The sequence below is a fragment of the Patiria miniata genome, unplaced genomic scaffold (assembly GCF_015706575.1).
Source record: "Patiria miniata isolate m_02_andy unplaced genomic scaffold, ASM1570657v1 HiC_scaffold_6, whole genome shotgun sequence".
In the NCBI taxonomy this organism is placed as follows: domain Eukaryota; kingdom Metazoa; phylum Echinodermata; class Asteroidea; order Valvatida; family Asterinidae; genus Patiria; species Patiria miniata.
In genome coordinates, this window is record NW_024037073.1 from 14,494,744 (window position 1) to 14,517,848 (window position 23,105).

General features: G+C 41.1%; 3 protein-coding genes across 4 annotated transcripts; 1 reads left to right on the forward strand and 2 right to left on the reverse strand.

Moving 5' to 3' along the window:
* Positions 1 to 5,657: 5,657 nt before the first annotated feature.
* LOC119742392 lies at positions 5,658 to 9,754 on the forward strand. 2 transcript variants are annotated; one of them, XM_038218288.1, is made up of 2 exons: positions 5,658 to 5,753; positions 8,168 to 9,754. In XM_038218288.1, the coding sequence occupies exon 2, from the start codon at positions 8,252 to 8,254 to the stop codon at positions 8,666 to 8,668; it is 417 nt and encodes a 138-aa protein (XP_038074216.1). In that variant the 5' UTR covers positions 5,658 to 5,753; positions 8,168 to 8,251; the 3' UTR covers positions 8,669 to 9,754. The 2 variants fall into 2 exon arrangements, with proteins under 2 accessions (XP_038074216.1, XP_038074217.1); XM_038218289.1 differs by lacking the exon at positions 5,658 to 5,753 and adding an exon at positions 6,556 to 6,955.
* Positions 9,755 to 15,418: 5,664 nt separating this feature from the next.
* Positions 15,419 to 16,601, reverse strand: LOC119743540 (sodium/calcium exchanger regulatory protein 1-like). Its single transcript, XM_038219966.1, has one exon. The coding sequence runs from the start codon at positions 16,387 to 16,389 to the stop codon at positions 15,940 to 15,942; it is 450 nt and encodes a 149-aa protein (XP_038075894.1). The 5' UTR covers positions 16,390 to 16,601; the 3' UTR covers positions 15,419 to 15,939.
* A 1,130-nt stretch (positions 16,602 to 17,731) lies between these two features.
* On the reverse strand, positions 17,732 to 19,349 carry LOC119742379 (sodium/calcium exchanger regulatory protein 1-like). The gene has a single exon (XM_038218277.1). The coding sequence runs from the start codon at positions 19,046 to 19,048 to the stop codon at positions 18,308 to 18,310; it is 741 nt and encodes a 246-aa protein (XP_038074205.1). The 5' UTR covers positions 19,049 to 19,349; the 3' UTR covers positions 17,732 to 18,307.
* Positions 19,350 to 23,105: the final 3,756 nt, after the last annotated feature.

The following is a 23,105-nucleotide window of genomic DNA, read 5'->3' on the forward strand; positions in this document are numbered from 1 at the left end:
TAGAAGTCAGTAAATCGGCCTCGTGAAGTAGCATAATAAGTGCTATATAAATTTTTTATAATTTACGATCCGACAACAATTCGGTTCTGGCATCAGGGGCGTAGCAGGGTCATTTTGATTGGGGAGGGGGAATTTTTGAAAAGGGCACTTGCACATCCATGGTGAAATGTAGACACTTTTTTTCTCCAGACACTTGGCCTCCGTAAAATCAAAAAGCGGGGGGAGGGGGGGGGGGCTGGCACTTGTTCAAACAAAAAAAAGGCACTTCTTAAAAAAAAAGGCACTCTTTGCAAAATATTTGGGGGGGGGGCTAAACGCTGGTGAAAAGGGCATTTGAATGGAAAGGGCAGTCTTTAAAAAATATTGGGGGGTTAAATACCCCCTTACCCATCCCCCCCCCCCCCCGCCACTGGCTACGCCTACCGGGGCATGGTAGACTGGTTCCCGTCCTATCGGTATCGATAATGCAGGAATTGGAAACAAGTCTAATCACAGGGCGGAAAGCAATTATTTAAATAATGTGTATTACCCGCATTTGTTATTTTAATATTACATCGTTGTATTTAACCGATATCTGTTTTAATAAGAGGGTGGTAGTTGATTTCAAAATGAGCATGTCGTCTCTCCATCAAACACACGTATTCCAGTTGGATACGCAGCTTTTTCCAACAATAAACAGACTGAGTGCAATACCTATAGTTAGGTTATGTTGGCATACTCTTACCCCTTTTTTTCAAAATAAATTTACCCCAACCACAATACACCGAGCAAAACTAACACGGAACACGTTATTTATTTGCTTAATCTGTTGTCGGAGGTGGGCTGTACTCTGTGTTTGGAAAGCGTAAATTTATCATTCTCGGCCAGGTCTCGTTTCCTGCATTGACGTGTGTGTTCTTTGTACTCCAGACAAAAATAGCAGGGGGGGATCGTGTAGTGACTTCATAATGAGATTTGTATCCCATAATACTTGCAAGTGAACGCCCCCTAATGAGTGGTGGGAAAAGTCAATAATGAGATGAGTTGAAATGGCGATTCAGAGCAGTACACTTGAAAGGAGTTTTCGAAACCCCGGCTTCGATCCAGTACCGGTTTTAAGAGACTGTTAAAACCTGTGACTTGCGGTCGCTTGAGGGACTCCTGATCAATGTTGGGCTGTCTCCTGGTCATGAACAATAAATCGTATAATGCATTCAATGATTTTAAATGGGTCGGAAGCCAGACATAAAGCCGAAGTTGAAGAGCAAGCAAGCCTAGGTTTCGAAAACCATCGCGCCCTAACCCTCAACATTCAAAAGTAGAAACCTACATTGCAATTCAATTCAAAGTAATATGATGAGCAATTTTTAAAAAAAAATTGTTTTTTCCTAAGCGGTAAACAATATATGTTTACAAGAGGAGTCATCTCGTATTTTAATTTATCCTAAAAACAAAAGAAGAAAAGTACAACAAGAACATGTATTAAACAGCAAAGATATTACATGACCATTAATAAACAAAATTCACGTCTGTATGGGAGATATTCTTCACGTTAATTGTCCGAGAGCTGGCGAGTACATGTCCAAGAAGCCGAGGGTTCGAGTCCCACCAAACCAAACTTGTGATTCTTTCTTTATTTCTTTTTGACAAGCTAGGTCAGTGCTGAGCTCATACAGTGCTTATGAAAATACGCCACCGAGGGACAAACATCCGTACTAAAAGGACACATGTTTTAGTTTATCAAGAATTATCAGCGATGTACCCGATATTTACATCCCCCGGGAAAAACCTACTAATTTTTAATTCTCTATTTTTCACTCCTTTTCCTAACGTCGCACCGTGTGTACATCAACGTGTATTTCAACCATTTCTATAGACCAATGTACTCAACTCGTGTCCAATTTGAATAAATGACTATTATCATTGGACTCTGAAACGGAAGCCAAAAATGGTCCGATCCTGTATAGTTAATAAATAATTACAGGTTTCCCCGCGTTACTGAAGCTTGGGTCATTTTTTTTCTACCCGCAATGTGTTTTCACACAGAGTTGTCTGCTGAAGTCAAAATCAGCGGTTTTTTTTTTGTTCGATATAATTTGTTTCTTATGCGAAATCTAGAAGATGAAAGCTAGTCAGTCAGTATTGTTATCTAAGCACATATAGGATCATTTGCTTTTCATGCATCATTTGTTCGTTTTCAATAATAATATCACTCAAAATCCAACGGAGAATATTCAAAAACAAACCTGTTGGAGTTTCAGCTCAGTTGATCAGTTATCCGAGAAAACAGTGAACAACCGTGTGCAACCTTTTGCACAGTGCACGATTTCATCCACTGCACTGTATTTCCAAAAAAATCTGTTAATTCGTTCAAAATCACCGTCCACTTCTTGATTTCACCTAAATGACAGCAATTTAGACGGAATAATTTTATGGGGTGTTTAAGACCAGTACGATCTTTCATCCAATTATTAAAGCTTTTGATGATATATTCGGTGGGTTACTTTTGGAACAAATGCAAATGATCCTACAAGTTTTATATTAGTTATTGTACAAAACAGTCTCGATACCTGAAAGGGGCTGAACTCGCTCTTTTCACGCTCCGCCATTGGGCATGCAGAGCCTCGATCTGGCAACTTTACACAATAAAAATACCCCGACACGGGAATCACTGAACCGGCTATATTTATTGTGTAAAGTTGCCAGATCGAGGCTGTGCATGCCCATGGCGGAAGTGTGAAAAGAGCGAATGCGTGTACACCGCTCAAAAGATGGACGTAAAAAATACAATTGGTGGAGTAAGAAATACAAAACTATGATGAATTCAGCCCAGACTGGGCGGGGGATCGAGGCTTGCATAAGACGAGAGAGTCGATGTTCTGAATAATCTACACACGTGAAACATAAGGCTGGGTTTTTATTGGAACCTAATAAATCTTTACTGTGTATGAATAGCTTGACGATTTGAGAATTACCCTTGAAATCATTTTTTTAATCATTTTTTTCCCTTAAATTACACTAAGTTTCCGAGTCACTGATAAAAGACCCAAAACTAGGTTTTTTTTTTTTTTTAATAGCAGCCATTATTTCTGGATCTAGGTTACGGTCTCCCTGAACCCACTTTGGACCTAAATATGGGTTTTTATGATACGGTATCTGTGTTAACAAGGCCAAACTTCGAACCTTTGCATACATACAGGCCTGAGAAGAACACCCCCCCCCCCCCCGAAGTGCTTAATTCAAGGTTTAAAGGTCGTCGTGAAAGGTCACACAACTTCTATCAATCTGTCTTAAAAAGCTGCGTGTTATGATGAACTTCATTTTGAACAAAATGCTCTGGAATTCAAATTTTTCGTTTGCATCAACTCAGTGTAAAAAGCAAGTGCGAGTGCACAAGCTCTAGCGAAAAATGCGACACCGATGGCACATATGGAACACCATACCTTTGGTCAATTTTCGGGACCAACAGACAGACCAGCCGACCGACCGACCGACTGACCGACTGACCGACTGACCGATCACCAAGTGGCATGTAGAAGCTCCTGTCAGAGGTTAAAAATCGCACCCCCCCCCCCCCCCCCCCCACCTTTTGGGGACATTTCCTCCTAGGCTGGATTCCGTCCAACCACTACACAAAATAGCGTGCACCTTGTTCGAGGAAGATGTTGTACACATCCCAAGTGCGAGTGCACAATATAAAAGTCTTGCATGAAATCGATCAAAATTATCCCTGCCAGTGCCTGAGCTGAAAAATGCGACGCCGAAAAATGCGACGCCGATGGCACATATGGAACACCATACTTTTGGTCAATTTTCGGGGACAGACAGACAGACCACCAAGTGACATGTAGAAGTTCCTGCCTGAGCTTTAAAAATCTCACTGGAGAATTTCTCATTCACCACGGTGTATCATGATGCCGCCCTCAGTCGACCAACTTCAGATAACTCAAACTGTACTGGCCTTCAACACCAATGATAATACCCTCATATCGAAAAATCAGGGGAAGCTGAAATATTTCCAAGGTGTTTAAATACACACATCAAAGTAAAACTTGGATCACAAGGCGTTCGTATTTTTTTTAAGCGGGGGGGGGGGGTTTCCTCTTTTGGGGGTCAAATTTGATGATTGTTTTGTTCTGAGGGTACAACCATCCTTGATCTCTTGACTAGATAAAGTATAGAGAGGTAGGCCTAATTTGTACGCCATGCTGAGGCCGCGGTGTCCTAAGAGGACAACCTTCTTATATACATGTACTTGGTAGTGTTTTCAACGTTATGATTTACTCATCAAACGTCATTGTTCCAGTGGTATATAATGGGGCAATCCCCCCACCCCCGGAGTTGAGTGGTGACATTTTGCCATTACACCCTTACACCGGCGGCGAATTATTTTTTCCCAAAACAACAACGTATGGATGGTTGTTGAGCGCCCTCTACGATACTTTTATTATACGTACGCAGGTAAACAATGCCATGAATTACGATTTGTTGTTGAGCTCTTCGATGGCTCAGCTGGATAATGCCATGGTTTTGAGATCGGAGGGTATGAGTTCGAAACCACATTTTTCCAATATTTTTTTTTCTCTTCTAATTTGCGGCCTTGGAGGATTCTTCTTTTTTTTAAGCGAAATAAAGTCCGAATTTCGTTAGGTTCGAATTCATTTCTTTTTTTCTTTAATAATTTTTTTTCTCATGTTTTAGGGAAGTAGGCCTACAGTCCAAAACCTCATAGCGTACACCCCATTTGCTTAATATGTCGTTTGGGGAAAAAACTTTCATACACCGACGCGGCATGCAATCACTGAAGCCCATAGTGAACTCCGTCTATAGGTGCAGCCTACGATGTACCGCATGCAAATAAATTTCCCAAAACCATGGGAAAAATTTCGCAGAATTAATTTCTCAAACACTTTGGCCTACCGGCGTAACATCGCTGAAACTCGCAATATATAGGTCCTATACCATGTGACCTAACCCCCCCCCCCCCGCCATCATAATTTTGCCACAATTTGATTATTTACTCCCAAAGCATTGAAAAGTATAACACAATAAATAGACAACTAAAATACTTCATTCTTAAAATTCGTTCGCTGGTACCGGTACCGCAGGCACAAGCTTGAATATATTATAGCGCGTGTCAGGCATGCTCGGAGTTTCTCGTGTCCGACCGGACTAAATTCACCTTTTTTGTTAGCGCCCTCTACCATCGCGACGGCTTGACTGCGTTCAAAAATTCAAATCTAAGATAAGATAAAAATAAAAAATAAAAAAGTTCTATGACGAAAATCACCTCAGTAAAAAGGACTTAATTCTAGTTCACTTCTATCCTATAGATCAAAGAATCCTTATTAGCCTGACGAGTACGAATCGTATATACTCCGTCCGAGTCCGTCACATGTATAGTATACAGTGTACTACATAGACAGAGTCCATGCCTGGGTTGAAATTATCCCATTCTATTATTCCCCACATCATCTGTATACTCCGCATCCCACAAGTTGTAGGACCCAAGTATTTATCCTTACTAGACAGAATTATTGATATGCTTCCTGTTCCAATAGTTCCAATAAATATTTTGAAACTGCTGCCTTTAGACTACCAGGTACATAATGGAAAAATCTGAACAATAGATGGCGCCTTTTGTGCCTACCGCGCATACGAATATTTGTTGTCGATCTCAGACAATGTGACCTTAAAGCTTCCGTCACATAAAGCGACATGCATTGTCGTTCCATTGTTCGGCGACACAGCTCAGTAATTCATCATGAGAACAGGTAAGGTAACAGTCTGAATGCATGTCTAGTCTCTGCAGCAAAGGCTTTTTTTAAACTAACATATCGGATCCTTCAATGCGGAATGGTAGAACTGCCAGTATACTTTAAATCATAGAGCATGGAAACAGATTGACTCGTTTCAAGTACAGTCTGAACACCATTGTCTTACCTGTTACCATAGAGAATGTACTTGTCAAATCCAGAGCCCGGTCAATAATTAACAGAGGGAATTTGCTATTCATGGGCTGCCATTTAGAGGGAATTAATACAGGGTAGCATATTTTGGTTGCACTTTTTATTGTAAAAACTCTTGTCCCTTTGACCATGGATGGTTTCTTCCTCCATGCTTTGACGTCCCCACCAGGTCATCACCGTTAGTATTAATAGCTCAAATGGAAGCACTTCTACAAGACAAATGTCAGAAATTCCATCAGGAAATTTAGTCCAAAAAAGTGAGCCATGCAGCCAATTTTATCAGGATTCACGTTCACAATATCGAGGCCCTAAACCACTTGTGTAAATGTTTCTACGGATCCACATAGCTTGCCCGTTATCGTGATATCGCCATTATTTGTTTTTCGGATACAGCGATGTGGGTCATGTGTCACTCGGCACACTGAGGTCAGTGTGTTAAGCGCTGTACCGTACACCCACTTTACCTTTATCTGAATTTCGTTTATTTGCAGACCCCGTTTTACATGTTATTGGGAACTGTTGTTTGTGCTGTTTGCAGCGCATGCTAGGGTCAAAGGCCCCTCTGAAGTGGCATACGATCAAATGATTTCCATAAACAAGTGCTGAACATTCGGGGACATTTGGACCACAGAGTTGTTTGCCAAATGTCTATTTTGAGTGCACAGGGGAACCATGACCCCGTGGCCGAAATAACACTATGGATATGCAGTTGGTAAACAACAGACCCATAGCTTGGTAGGCCTTATATTATGACATAACAAGCACTAACCTCGTTGTAATTTGTATACCTGGCTGTCATAGTGGCAAAAGCCGGTTGTAAAATCGCAAAATACCGGGTATAGTTCGTTCGATGTTGTATATCGACGTACAGTGGGCTTCAGAAGTACAGACGTGTACATTCGTAGACCCCTTGGCTTGTGATAGTTTGTAACGTGAAGTTTAGTTTTCCGTCGTGTTCAACTGAGTTTCTCTTAGCGCATCCTCAATTCATCACCTAAACTGCTGTAGTAAGTATATGCTTTAGCTAAAAAAAATCACAAGACTGTACTCATTTGTTTTGGGAGCTCGGGCATCCTTTCTCCCTGAAGCAACTGTAGAGCATTGTCTGGGAAAATACAACTCTCCAAGGCGTTCGAAGTATACTTTTCCATCATGCACATTTTTTGGAGGGATGCATGGAGCTATATAGCTCCATGATTGGAGTGACTTTCGGGTGATACTTCAAAGGTCAATCACAAGTCAAGTCACTAGTCAGTTCACAATAGTAGAGGAATTAAGAGAAACAATGGCTTTAGTTCGGCTTCTTGGGTTGCTTTGCAACTGCATGGCTAGACTAACTCTTGTGCTTGACTTGTGGTAACCTGTGGTGCTAGCGTGATGGAACTCTGCCCCTGACTACGAATTCCAAATTACCAACCTTAATTTAATAGGATTTGTGCCATGAAAATACCATGTACATCTTCATCGCAACCTTATCGTGTTCATTTTTGTCTTGGTCATGCAACACTCACAGGTAATACACATCATTTGCAAACAAAATGTGCTTTACCGATGCAAGAATCAATAATACAATAAATCTGAAGTAGGTTATAACATGTAAAAAAAAAATAATAACTTGTCGAGATTTCAGCTCAGAAGATTATCATACTTTTTGACACAAAGCATTGGTTTCCGATGGTTTGGTCCTAACTATCGCGCGTTCACGCAAATGCTTGTAATTCCTCTTTTCTCGAAAATGACAGCATACTAGATGCAATTATTACACAGGATGCTTGATCCTTTTATTTACTCGCAATCCAATAGGATTTTGATATTTTGAAAGTTTCATTTTTGAATGATTGCAAATTGTGTCCATTACCTTTAATCACCTCCGCCAAGGAGGTTATATTGGTTAGTTTGTTTGTTGGTTGGTTTGTCTGTTAACAAGATAACTCAAAAAGTTATGGACGGATTTGCATGAAAACATCATTTTGGGATGGTCCTTGGTACAAGTACAAATCGATAAGATATTGGAAGTGATCCGGATCTGGGTCTGGATGCAGGATTTTTTTTAAGGATTCTTCACCATTTATGCCAGTATATCTTTTGGGAGTACTGACAACATGGCGGGGAATTGTTTAGTCTTGGCGGAGGTTTGTGCTCTCTGAGTGCTTTCTAGTTCACGTAGTGATGGAGACCATACATCCTAAATTTCGCTTTCTATTTTATAACCCACACAGAATAGTGTGTATTCATGCAGCGGGCTGCCTGGCTAAAGGAAAGCCTTAAAGACTGAAGACGGTCATACTTTCCTACCTAGAGTCATGGCGACGGTGAAATCGGCAGCGGAGATTGAGGAGGAGATTTTGGGCAAGTGGAGGACGGTCCAGACGGAGGGCATCCCCCAGCTACGGGAGGTCTTCAACATCGACGAGAGCGTGGTGCCGGATAACCCCCGTGGGGAGATCGACATCAGCAAGGACTCCGAGGGTGTCTACATCATCGTCAATCGGTCCGAGTGGGGCACCAAGCGATTGCGGGTGGAGCTGGGCAAACCCACGAAGGACACGGTCATGGGCCGTGAGATCGACATGGTGACTATCTGGGAAGGGCCACGGCTGGCCACTAAGGTCGTTGGTACCAAGGATAACATGGTGACCCGGGAGGTGGTTGACGGACGGCTGGTCAGTGTTGTCCACATCAACGATTTCGTCATCACTTCAATCGCCGAGAAATATTGATCCGTCATTGCAACTCGCAATTATATAGCTCTATGGGTATAACACGTCTTTCTTGCATTGCATGGATAATTGAACGACCTTCCATTACGAAAGAGAAAAATCGTCAGGCAATCGTTTCGTCGGAAAACTGCACTGTGCAAAATCCATTGGGCTAAACTGAATACAATACAGTTGGAGGACTTGCTGGGGAAACGTTTGAGACACAGAAGGGGTGTTTGTTGGACAAAATCGTCTCATGAATGGATTAAAATTACTTTACCCCTAAGTTTCTTCTTCCGCGCATTATTGGTTGTATACACTGCAATTGGTGGGAGGTTTGTGGAAAGGTAATGCAGAATTAAAGTGTGAACAAGTTTTCATTTTGCGCGCAAATGAACCTGATGCTGCGGCAGCCAAGGGAATGCATCTTTGTTTCCCGGCTATATTTTAACCCTTGTATCAGACACATTCCCTATAAAAAAAAATACTTTAATTTCGTCCCGGAACATCGTCGAGCACAATTCTCAATTTCAATTTCAAAAAGCCATGGATTTCATTTAAGGTTCAGTGTGATTCAAATGTGTAGCATTCCAATTCGTCCTTTTTGTTTTGGTAATTATGCCTATATGGCGATCAGCGTTGAAATGAAAAAGCAAATTCATTTCAAATGAAATTGAGAATTGAGCTTGACGATGTTCGGGGACGAAATGCAACTTATGAAAGTATCTTTATGGGGAATTTGTGTGATATAGGCCTATAAATGTTTAAAAAAAAAAAAAAAAAAAAAAAAAAAACGTCCACCACCGTCACAATTTTACGATAAAAAGAATTCAGCGGTGAAAAGACAATGAAGGAGAGGCTGTTAGTTTCTTAAGACAGTTGTAAAAATGTCTATAGGCTGCTATACGTAGACACGAATGTGTTTGATCTTAAAAATTTAAAACAAATTGCATGCAGAATACCTGAGATTGATGCAGTCATCATCGTGGACTGAATTCAAGACGTATGCACCAAAAGCTTCAGTTTTACAGACTTCGCTCGTACCCCCCGCCCTGCAAACAGGACGCTGGGATACTCTGATGAATTCACGCTCTGATTGGTTGGATTTCGCGTGACCTGTGACCTGCGCGTCAACACGGTCATGACTTTGCAAGGTTTGAAACGGCCGTTAAGACTGATTCATTACTCTTTTATTCCAGTTTAGAGAGATTTGTTTTCGTTGAAAAGCGTAATAATGTAGGAAATTCTTTAAAACTTATCTGTGTTGAAAATTTACAATCCCCGTTACTTGCCCAGGCTCTGTTTCGACTCACGAACGGTCGGATTGCATTATGCGACGCTCAAAATTGTGTCCACATGGTCCGCAATGAAACAGAAATCACATCCGGTATGGAACGTGTGCATTTCTAAGGGAAGTTTTCGGATAGCATTTGCGCACATTGTCTAACTGCGGTCTTGAACAGCTGCAGCCAGAATGCCAGATGCTTTATACATAGGTCATAGGCCACTTCCTTCACAAGATTCTGTGAAGCTCATCAGAGTACCCCAGCGTCCTGTTTGCAAAATTCGCTGTCTGTAAAATTCGCTCGTACCCCCCGTACGAGCGAATTTTACAGACGTGGTTCAGGCCTGGGGGCGAAGCCCCTAAACCCTTGTCAAGACTCTTGTCGAGTTTTGTGTTCTATCAATTGGCACTTCCGAGGATATTAAATGCTACTAAACAGTACTTTATCGAAACTGTACTTTTCCGAAATGCACCCCCCCCAAAAAAAAGATGATTTCCTTAAAATTAATCAGCTTTGGAAAATCGTCTTCTTTTTTATTATTTTTTTATCGGGAATATTTTTTCTGAGTTTGATTTGCTTATATGGATATCCTTACCGTATAACGTTCATGCAAAGGCTGTGTGTCGCTACTTTATGTCATAGGTGAATGCTTGGCTTTAGAAAGTGGCAGTACTTCTACAGTTGCCTGCAGCACCGAACTCATGATCTGCGGGTAATTCTGCAGGTTGTGGGTTCGAGTCCAACCTAGGAAATTATGGTGCGTGTGTCCTTGTGCAAGACACTTTGCTAGTATTCCCTTCTCCCCACCCAGGAGTAAATGGTATACTTGTAGGGGTAGATATGGTGAGATATGGTGAGCTGAGATTGTGTTTGTAATGTTTCATTGGCCCAATGAACAGGAGTAATAATGATGTGGCTCTTTGAGTACCAGTATTGTGGATACGTGCGATTTATAAAATAAATTTAAAAAAAAAAACAGATTATAATGATCATATTATAAAGTTTAAGCCTCAAGATTGTTTTAATGCCACTTGTGAGAGCCGAACCGAAGTCACGGAGGAAGAGGACACAAATCGCGGAGATTTTTTGTTTCTAATTATGGCATTGCATTCGCTCTTCTCATGCTTCCGCCATGGCCATGCAGAGCCTCGATCTGGCAACTTTACACAATAAAAATAGCCGGTTCAGTGATCTGAACCCCGACACGGGAATCACTGAACCGGCTATAAAGTTGCCAGATCGAGGCTCTGCATGCACATGGCGGAAGTGTGAAAAGAGCGAATTGTGGGAGAAGTATATCTTCCATGTCCGTCCTTGCACGACACGTTGCATCTTTGAATGATGATTCGTAATAAATAAGTTAAATCGTATTCAATTAAGTAATGAGAGGTTTCAGTTCATTTCTCGTGAGATCTCATTTTTAACTTGTAATACCTGTAAAAAATAATAATAATGATCCACGATCAGTAATAAAAAGCCGTCTACTTTCAAAGTCTGAAGCCAGGAGTTTTCATAAGGTATTGCTGTTTTTGAGGAAACGTGTGTGCAGATATTACTATGCAAAATTAATCATTTGTATTCTCAGTGCCTTCACATGATTGAAATAGTTAACAATCAAAGATTTATAATCTTTGGAGTATTTCTTCCTTGTAGAAACCTAGTCCTGTCTCTTATTTTCTCAGAAATTTTGTATAATAAACTGATTGTATTTAATGTCACCGTGGATGCAAGGATACGTGTTAATTCACCGACATAATCATCTTCGACTTTTTGTTTGAAGTCTTTCTTTTCCAACAATCAAGACAAACATAAACTGAACGGTTATCCACTATATTTTGATAACCTGCCAAAAAAATGGTGAAATAAAGTATTCCTTAAAGCCCCGTGGTACTGTGTAAGCCATGTTTTTGACTTAAGTTATTGTGTAAGCCATTGTGTTTGACTTCAGTCAAAAGTGTGTAGAAATTAGCTCTCAGTATACTCCTTTTTTTTGGAAAAAAAATATCTGATAATTGTTTGTTTCCAATACCATAATTCATAATTGCCAGGAATAATAATCATTTCCCCAAACTGTGAACATTTCTGTCAAACTAGGCTTCTTTTCAAGAAGATATGATTCCACATTTAAGGGGGAAAGAAGAGAAGAAAATATTAAAAATAGAAGGCTAATTATAGGTTTGATTGTTATAGAAATTGTAGCCTTTGGACCACATCTGTTCGAGATAACATTTGACCTCAAACTCTATTCCAGCGATTTCCAAAGAGATAACTTAAAAAAAATTAAAAAACAAAATCACGACTTACACTCCCAGTTCCATTTTGAGGACCACAATTTTATGCCCCTAAATTTCCTCGCAAGGTAATTACTATTCTGGCTCAAGATCCAAAGATAATCTGACCTAAGATTTGTCAGAAAAAGGCAGAATCTTTTGGTCTTGGAACCAAACTAGGTAATTACACGAAAACTGCAAATTTCCAAGCTATACGTTTATACATGTATAAATGTATTCTGTTTTTGCAACTTTCCAACCATTTTCGTTTAGCGGTAAACGAGTTTTCGAGCCCCAATTGCCGCTTTCTCTCGAAAATACCTCATTAACAAGATGGATGCCTGCATCGCCACAGTGCGCACGTCATGCGCACATACGATTTAATATTGACCCCGTGTCACGTCGTCGTGCAACATTATTCATCCAATGAGAGCTATGAAAAAGTTGATCCTGGGTCATCGGGTAAACAGAAGTCGTCCAATGAGAGCTCAGATGAGAGGTTAGGACGAGCAAACAGTGGTCAGGAATTTGAAACGTGGATACCAGTTGACACTAGGTGGCGCTGTCAATGATTGAAACGTGGCGCTGTCATTAACCCTAACTCCCTAGGGCATGTGGAAAAGCATATTAAAATTGGAGGATTCAGGACTTTAAATATTATGCACACGTACGTGCGCTATACTGGGGGGGGGGGATTCCTTAGCTACTTAAAGCAGTTAAACTTAGTCGTACGCTCTTGATTTACAATGTAAAATAGTCTGGAAGTAAGAAAAAGCTAACAGTAACCAGTCTGACTTTTTGGCGGTATTTTGAATGGATATTGCGGCTTACTAACCATATCATTTAATCGTGATCTTGAACAGCGCTCGCAAACTTGTAAAATCAAACTGGAACTTCCACATGTGGCTCCAGGAATAAAGGCCCTTCACGGGATCGATAATTCGAAACGAAGTACGTATTCGTATATAAATGACCTCAATTCCGCTATATACATAAGTGTACCGATTCCGATCACGCAAGCTCGGTGGTAGAGTGGCAAGACGTCTGCACTAGTGGGTTCGAGTCCCATGCATCCGAGTGATTTTTTTCCAACTTCCACTCAGGAGGTAGCCAGTGTTGGAGTCGTGTCCTCCAATCCGAGTACAGAGTACTCCGAGTACTTTAGGGGCCCAGTCCAGGGCCGAGTCCAAGTACACTGTGACGAGTCCGGGTCCAAAGCACCGAGTACGAGTACATGCAAGGCTGAGTACTGGCCCCGGCGAGTCTGAGTACCTAAGTCCGAGTCCGAGTACGAGTCCGAGTATGAGTCTGAGCACAATACCAAAAAAATATGCAATCCCCAATTTTATCTGAAAGTCCCGAAACTGATGACATATTCAATCATTTATACAACCATAAAGCTAAGAAAAAAAATTGCAATGATGTAGCACATGTGATATACGCAATTGTAATCCAGGTGTACGTGGAAAGGCTCTGTGATCACTCAAAATATAATTTCTGTAAAATTCTCGAGATTTCCCTAGGCAACGGCCAATATATGTCGCTGCCTATAAGGATTTTGCTTGGGAAAAATCCCGAAATGGTAACCGTAAAGTAGCGAGCGAACACAAAAAGCATGGGCTTGGCAGGCTCCCGATTCTCGAATCCTCAGTGCTATGACTTTGAATGATAGTAACATTGGGAGGGCGGGAACTAGATTAGGCTGTTATCATATATCGGCAGCGCGCGCATACGCGCGACCTTACCTGGAGGGTCACGTGCACTGATCTCTATATAAAGACTGGATAGCATACAGAAAGCCTCACAAGAACGCCATTTGACCCTACAATATAGACGTCTTGACGTCGGGGGAAATTGTCAGGTCAGGAAACTAGACAATGTGCCCTGGTCTACATGTGGATTGGGTTTTCAGTCCCTACCTGATTCCGTGGGTTTTCCCCAGAATATTCCTCTGGGGTTTTCCTCCCACCTCTAAAACTGTCATTTCTTCTCAGTGTCTTCTCTCTACAAGTTTCTTCAGGCTTGCGACGGAGCTACAGTGCCTGGGTCATGTACTTTTGAGGAATCCTTGGTTTCATTACCAGAAATAAATAAATAATTTAATAATCGCTTACTTCGTTTCGTATGAAAAAAAAAGGATTAAATGCTTCAGATTTCAAATATGCACTTGTCATTTTTCAAGGCTGGGTTTGGGGCAACCTTGAAATTATAAAGCAAATAATTCTGCGCAAAAAGTACTGCATTTATTAATGTTAATCGCGATTAATTAATATTAACAAAGTTCATAAAGTACAAGTGATACCATGTTCGAATGAATAAAACATGGCATTCGCTTTTACTACCAGTTTTTAAGCATTTACTCGCATATGTATGAATGAACATTAAGCAAACGCTTTTACTGACAACCATTTGCTAAATTCGGAAAATAATTAGTTTGTACCTGTTAGCTTTTGCTACACTATAAGCGTTTACTTCGTTTCAAATGAATAAAAAGAAGTAAATGCTTCATATTTCAAATATTTACTTGTCATATTTTTTTCAAGGCTGGGTTTGGGGCTACCTTGAAAATATACAAGCACATAATTCTGCACAAAAATTACTGCTTTTATTAATGTTAATCGCGAAAAATTAATATTAACAAAGTTCATTAAGTACAAGTAATACTATAGTTCGTACAAATAAAAACTGGCATTTGCATTTACTGCCAATTTGTAAGCATTTTTACTCGCATCTGTTTGAATAATACTTAAGCAAACGCTTTTACTGAATTTTGCTCTTGGGTAAATGGCCTGCTCAATGTAAAGGTTTACAGGTTTATAAGTTTGCAGAAAATATCATTATCGTAACCGAAACGGAAAGCGGCACATGTGTGCGCAGCGCGTACATACTCTGTGCGCATTTCTAGCTTCGCGCGCGTTGAGCTAGGTCACGTGCTAGAGGACAGATACATTATTTGTAGCTGTATGACTTTATGGTTTTTTTTGCGCGTCCACGAGAGACCACAAAAATGGCGCACATTTATCGCACAGATAATGGGGGCGTGTGCACGCGTTGCCCATCTAGTCTTTTTAGTCTACATCTTGGGCCGTTGTAGCATGAATTTAGGTTTTATGAAATACGGACTCATTGGTGGTATTGCGCATGCTCATGCATAGATAATTAGGAGAGGAACCGGTCACGTAGAGGGTTTAACCAATAAAAGGGAAAAAGAGTCCGATTTTCATACGAGTCCGATTTTCATATGACACCATAATACAGACTGCAACCGCGCCGCGCCACCGGGCTCGCGTTGCGTCCAGGATGAGCTATAGAGTCGATTTTCAAAAAAAAGTACTCGATTATTTTGTACTCCCTCGGGTACTGGATTCGAGTACCGAGTCCAAACCAACGCGTCCGTGCCAAACTTCGATTACAAAGAATCGAGTGTGGGCCCGATTCCAAATAATTTTCGAGTACTGGTAGTCGAGTACGGGCCGAGTACTTGCGTGTACTCGAGTTATTCTCAAGTACGAGTACTCCAACACTGGAGGTAGCACACTGAAGGGCAAAAAACCCTAATACTGAATTACATGAGTTGAGTTCATTCAAAGTCTTCGTTGTTAAAAATCTGTTTTGATTAACATGACTTAAGAAAATTAAATATCCGTTGCAAAATCATTCATTGTTTTCGCTAATTTCAATGTTGCAAGGTTGGATCGTTGCTGTAATAAAATCGGCGTAGAACATAATTATCTGTCTACAACTTCTTGAAGTACCGTTTGGTCGCTACGTCCCCTCGGCGAATTGTGACAACCAGTTCCCCGTTCACGATTTCCCTCTCGAAGGTCCGAGGAACCTCGTCGACATCACCAATCGAGGCAGTGTCAGGCACCACTCGCTGTACCAGCTTGGCGCCCTCCCATTCGGCCAACACGCGGTGCTCCCCGTCCCCAAACATCGGGTTGGTCTCCGGGTAGGCACGCCCCAGCGTAAAGCTCGTCACCCGCACACCCACGGGCGTGTTTGTTGAGATGGTGAAACGGTCGCCGTCCTGTCCAATCTCCAGCACAGTAGTCACGGAGTTGATCAGCTTACGCGTGATCCATGCGAAGCCGGCAGCCTTCAGGAACTCGTCGAAGTTCTCGTTCCGGTCCAGCTGCCATTTGCCGCTCAGATCCACAGCTGGAGCCGTAGTTTCGCCAGCCATTGCAATCGCGTCAATACAGGGCTCTAGCTAGCTGAGCTTGCAAGGAAATCCTGCAGTCACTGATTCAATACCATGACCCAAAGTCCAGGGTTGTGTTACTGGAATAAATACAACACGGGTCGCGTCTGACGAAATATTTAATGAGGCGCGTGACTTTGACTCATTTTGGCATAAAGCCATACATGAAACTGCTTTGGCAATTGTTGTCGAAAATTGCCTAATATGGGTGCTCTGGCCGATATGCCACAGTAGACATCATCCAAACAAAATTACTTCAAACATTATTTTGACATCTATCTTAATAGGCTATATCGATTGTTTTATGTGACAGCACATGCACACGGAATCGTTTGTTAATCATTTTTGCTTCACACTACACCATTCGTGCACATCAAAAGAATTTGTCCTTGATAGTATCTCACAAACTTTTTGATTAGAGGATTGTCTGCAAAGATCATTTTCTTTATTTTGTCCACTGCATTGTGTAGGCTATATTACTAGGTTATCACAGTCTTATAACTTCTTGGGCCACTATACCACAAATTGAAATCGAAATAAACGGGTTGTTGTTTTAGAAAGACAATGAATGATACAGAAAAGACGCACCTCGATTTTCTTTCATGTTCTTTTTTTTTTTTTTAGATATTACACACTATAAAAAAAGTTTCATTAAGCATATGAACATTTCACGAAACATACCTCTCTGACAGAATATATACAGCACCCATACGTGCAAAATGAGTTCCCTTTGTTTTCCATAATTTTTTTAAAATATCTTTTTTTTTTCAAGAAGTTAAAGGGAATATACATCATTTGCTTTTGCTGTAATTTTCAGAAATGGAAGGAATTGGGGGGTTGGAAATATATAGCAAATATAGTTACACTGACTTTTTTGAGGTTTTGGGTTCGAAAATGCTATAAATACCAAGAAAAACAATCATTTTCCTGTAGTCTGGTTCCCTGACTCCATATAAGAAGAAACAGAGCAGTTTACATACATTGGGGTATTGTAAGGTCAGGGAACCAGTCTAGCTGGCTCGTACCCGTTCATAGGTTTGTAATCGATTGCAAACAAGTGCGATGGTCAATTGGGGCCAGTATTTGAAAAAAAGCCAGTTTTTTCCAACGCTGATCGGCCGATCAGCGTTGGAAATTGATACAAAAATACCACTTTTCTTGAAAATGACAGTATACCAGGTGCCATGATTTTACAGGATGCTTTACACTGTCATTCACTAACAGTCCAGCAAGGTATTTCAAAATGATTTGGTAGTTTTATTTTTTGATGTTTGCAAATGTTGTATTTTCCCTTTAAGGTTTAAAGTAACCGAAAACCCTTCTAATTGCTGACATCATCTAAACAAGAAAGCTTAACCTTTTTTAATCTCAGTCGACTTACTGAATAAATTTATGACTTTCGAAAATTGGTTTTAAACTTAAAGCAAATTTATAAGCAAATGTATATCTAATAAATTTGATTCACCTGTGCCTTCTGATTCTCTGAAGTCTATTTGACGAAAATTCCACTTTACCGATGAAAATCCACTGTATACTTGATAATAAAAAAAGTTATATCAAATTGAGCCGCACAACAATGATTTCCCAGCGTTTTAGGAACGATAGGTTATGAATTTCATGAAAATAATTATTCGGCCGAACAAAGATTAATATGTAATTTTAAAAATGGTTTACAAACCATGTAATTTATGGCTGCCGAGAGTAATCAGTCACTGTCAAGGAATGTCAACAGCAGAAGGTATACGTTGCAAGTATCTTGCTGGTTTTCTGCGACAGGACATTATTAACTTGGAGGCCAGGAATTTGTTGTAAGATTTCACTCAGGCCAAGTCGTCTTATAGACTTGACTCTATACTGTAAAGCTCTGGCAATGTCCAGTGTCTTGAGACCAGGCAGGAGTCTATACATCTTTCTTCTTGAAGATCCGCTTACAAGACTTATCCCCACGTCGCATGGTGATAACCAACTCCCCGTCAACTATCTCTCTTTCGAAGCTCCTATCTAACTTATCATCTGGACCGTGAACCACCTTCTGGACCAGCTTAGCCCCCTGCCACTCAGGCATCACTCGGTGCTCCTTGTCCCCCCACAACGGATTGGTCTCGGGGTATTCGACTCCCACCGTGAAGCTGGTCACCCGGTTACCCATCGGCGTCTTGGACGTGAACGTGAACACCTCTCCCTCTTGCTTGATTTCGATGGTTGGATGGAGGGCGGTGATCACCTTGCGTTTCATGAAGCCGATGCCGGAGGCCTTCAGGAACTCATCGAAGTGCTCGTTTCTCGCCAGGTGCCAGGTGCCGGCCAGATCCGCGGGGGAGTCTGCATTTCCCGCCGCGGCGTTCTCTGCGGTGGGCACCGGTGGTGTATCTGATGCCGCCGCAGTGTGTTCATCACCGGTGGGACCTGGTAGCGGTTCCGATGCCGCCGCGGTGTCCTCGGTACTAGTAGTAGTAGGGCCTGGTTGTGGGTCTGATGCCGCTGTGGTGTTTTCAGTACCAGTAGGACCTGGTTGTGGGTCTGATGCCGCCTCGGGCTCCGATGACGAGAGAGGATCTGTCACGGTGGGTTCCTCAGTCTTGGCTTCTCCCTCAGTTGGGGGTTCTGATGTCACCGGCTCTGATGCCTCTGCTTCTGCCATCGTGATTCGGTGAGGAAAAGACTTTTCTTTTGGGCGTTGTTATCTTTCTTGTCAGGTTTAGAACACGTAGTCCTGAATAAACCGACGCCACAAAGTTCACGTCTATTGCAAAATACTATCTGCATAAAGAACCCTAGATGAATACACGCATTATTCCATGTAGGCTGCTGTGCGTGACTACAGGTATTCGTGGGCGTATTGTGTTATAGGGGTCAAAGCTGGCAATCGTTTTTCAGCGATACATGTACCATTTTGTGGTTGAATGCGCAACTAGCTAGTACCAGACTATTTCGTATCCGCAAAACAAAGTCTGGGATCAACATTAGCAGAACACGTTCCGTAGACTTGTCACAAGTCCGACTGTTTTTGTGTGAACTCTTTTGCCGATGAATTTGCGCCCTCAACGACGGAGTATTTTATAGTCATGGTAAGTTAGTGAGGCCTTTACTATTTTCATGATCAAGAAGACACCGGCCCAAAAAAAAAACTTGAAATGAAAAACAAACTCCAAAATTAACAAGATAATCAATGACAAATCGACATGGAGGTTCTTATTTACTCCTGTAGGCTTTTCTTTTCTTTCGGTACAGTTGCATTATGAACAGACTTTTGTACGGCTAGCATTCAGAGTTAAAAAGAAGTGTCAATAATGTCCCCTCACACCTCCCCTGCACCGCCTTTCAAATGTCCCGAGATACTGGTCAACCTGATATCTGATATCTGATATTTAAGACTCTTTCCCTTTTGATTTTTCCAAAAAGAATTCAAGATCTTGCCCTTTTTCTGAAACTTTCTTAAGTACTCATGGGCAAAACTCGATGTTATTTTGTTAAGTATTTTCTTCTTTTTTTTCTTCAAATTTGCCACAACCAATATAACTGCCCTCTTAGTGCGTCCGCCGTAATAAAGAAACACTAATTGGGCCACGGGCAATACGTACGCAAACTTAAATTGTGAACCCTACGAACTCATTTCTAAACAAACAACAGAACTGTTAATCGGGCACCCAGAAATATTGGTGAAGTATTTGCACTGTGTCCCGTAAAAGCTTCCAATTACCAGTATTGACGTTTCGGCATCAATAACGGCGATTTTTTTTTCACAGACATGAAGTTTAGAATTTCTTCTTCTGTTATAATTTAACATTTCAATCATACTAGCAGAAGTAAAAAAACAAATGTAGCACTTTAATGACTAACTAAAGAAAAATGTGTGCATAAGCTTTCGTAGCAACAACTACTTCATCAGATGCAATGAAGAAAAAATACTGGTAAAGCTGACCTAAAAGTCGTGGAAAAATCGTTCGAAAATGTCTCCAAATCTTTTTACTAATTCTGAGCATTTTGGATGCAATTGGGCTCGAAAGTGGCGCTATTTTGCCATGTTGTGGAGGGATCGTTTTTCAAGATGGCTACTTTTCCGCTTTGGGGAAAATAGGGGACGTCTTCTTTGGGTGAGAATATCTCGAAAAGTCAATGGTCAACCCACCAAAAAATAAACAGAAAATGAAAGATGACATGTTCTGTGCAGCTTATATACATGTGAGAGTTCTGAGTATTTTTAAAAGAATTTTGAAGTATGGGCATTTAGCACTGGTGTCTATGGTAATTTTAATACAAGGTTGCACCCTTAAAATGATTTCTAACCCTTTTTGACCCCACATGCCAAATTCCATGCTTTTAAAACAAAGTGCACGAATTGGGCCAAAAAATGGACCTAAGCAGCTCCACTATAAACACACCCATCGGAGTCTGCTTGGGCATGGCGAGGAGAATCAACAAAAGCCAACCAAAATCAGCCGGAGAAAGATCTGACCAGTCCCGTAATTTGCAAAAAAGCGTAAAAATGAGGCAAAGAAAATCACTGCTGAAGGCTAAAAAGCTGTCAATCATTGAACTGATTGCTCTGGGCAGGGGCTTTAACTTTATTCCCACCCTTAGAAACCTTAAAGGTCGACCATCCTTCGCTACTTCCCACTCATTCTTTGTAATGAGACTTCGTTTAAAATGGGAGGGAGAGTAAGACCGTCTGACTCGCATCCATTCAAACTGCTGATGCTGATAATAAATCCTCATTTCCTTCCCCTTTAAATCAATTTTAATTCAGGTCGGCAATTTTCTTGTTATTGTCCACCAATTCCCTGATTTTTGCCAGCACGTACCGGTTCTTTTTTGCATAAAACACTTCTCTCTCAGAAAAAGGCAAAACTGGACAAAATAATCACCGGTGGCGGCCCCCTAAAAAAACATCCCCGTCCTTTAACTGATATGACTTGAAATGTATAGCGTAAAGTGCCTGACACGCTGCTTTCGTTACACACAAACTCGTCCGCTGCACGTGCAGCAAGCACCGTTAATACTTATAATTATCTCGTGCGCACGAGATAATTATCTCGTGCGCACGAAATAATTATCTCGTGCGCACGAGATATTATGTCGTGCGCACGAGATAAAAAAAAAATAATTTTGGATGTCCCTTTAGGGGCTCCGTAGATTTCTGAAGTGCATTTAGCAGATTTTGGCGGTGACCTTACGGTCGCACTGGTCAAAAGAATGTCTGAGAAACGCTTGCTGAAAGCCGTCGAAGGAGGAAGTAGGGTGGACGGAAATTCCGTAACAGAGATGTGATCAAGCGACATATATGAAGAACACTGCCATGGATGACAACAACTGGGAGAGAGATGCTCTGGACCGAAGTAAATGGCGCTTCATTGTCAGGAAATCAATTCCAGCAATTGAAGACAAGAGGCAGAAAGAGTATGTCAAAGCCAAACGAACGCAGACATACCATGTCAGAGCAGGCAACACACAGATGCAACTATTGTAGTCGACAATGTCGAGAAAGAAACGGTATGTCAACAGGATTAAAGTAATCAATTTTTTCTTCACACCCTGTAAACTCAACTTTTTCAAGATAAAAAGGAGGGAGGTAACACACACTGGGTATACAGTGTTTATATGTCGGTGAAGGGCAAAAAAAATCCCTAATATTATTGACAGACAAAAAGGAGTTTCGCAAAACCAAGAGTAACTCATGTCACATCAAAAACTCGCCCAAGTCCCGCATATTTCTTTGAACGAAATCGAGCTTAATTTTTAGTTTTTATCTCCAAAAGTGATTCAAAAATTTAAAGTAAATTGTACTTAGGTCTATTTATGCGTATCCTTGTTGAACACAAGCGCTAAAATGCCACTGCTTCCCCAATGCAGCATGACCAGCAATCGTCGTGTGACATGCTGTACAAAAGTTAGCCTAATGTGTTGGATTAAAACGCCAAGAAAAAAATTGCACATCATTGCCGTATCCTTGATTCTGTCAACCGATGTCGGTTTGTACTAATTCTTCTGTTCGCTCGAAAGTAAAACGAAACAACTGTTGATTTTGTGTCTTTTAACCTTTTCCGGGGTGTTTCTTGCTGTGGTTCCGATGACCCAGTATTCGAGATAATACTAAGTTCGGATAGAGGGCGGTATTTCTCATCCCACCCACTTCCAACAGTCATTCTGAACTATAACAGAAGTACAAAGGTTACAAATTCGTGCCTCAGTTTCCTCCACTTATCCCAACAGTTAAAGAAACATGATTGATAAGCAGCGACTATTATAAGTAAGTAATAGTCCTGGGATGCCGTTGCGCTGCTTGAATGGACAAGGAGCTTTCACTGGAGTGATCGTTGTTTTAAAGTACATGTATTTCAATATAAACAAACAAATAAGAGTTAGTTGCTCTCTGATGTCGGTTTGTACTAATTGTTCTGTTCGATCGAAAGGAAAACGAAACCACTGTTGATTTTGTGTCTTTAATTTTTGCCAGGATGTTTCTTGCTGCGGTTCCGATGACCCAGTATTCGAGATAATACTAAGTTCGGATAGAGGGTGGTATTTCTCATCCCACCCACTTCCAACAGTCATTCTGAACTAACAGAATTACAAAGGCCTCAGTTTCCTCCACTTATCCCAACAGTTAAAGAAACATGATTGATAAGCAGCGACTGTTATAAATAAGTAATAGTCCTGGGATGCCGTTCCGCTGCTTGAATGGATAAGGAGCATCCCTT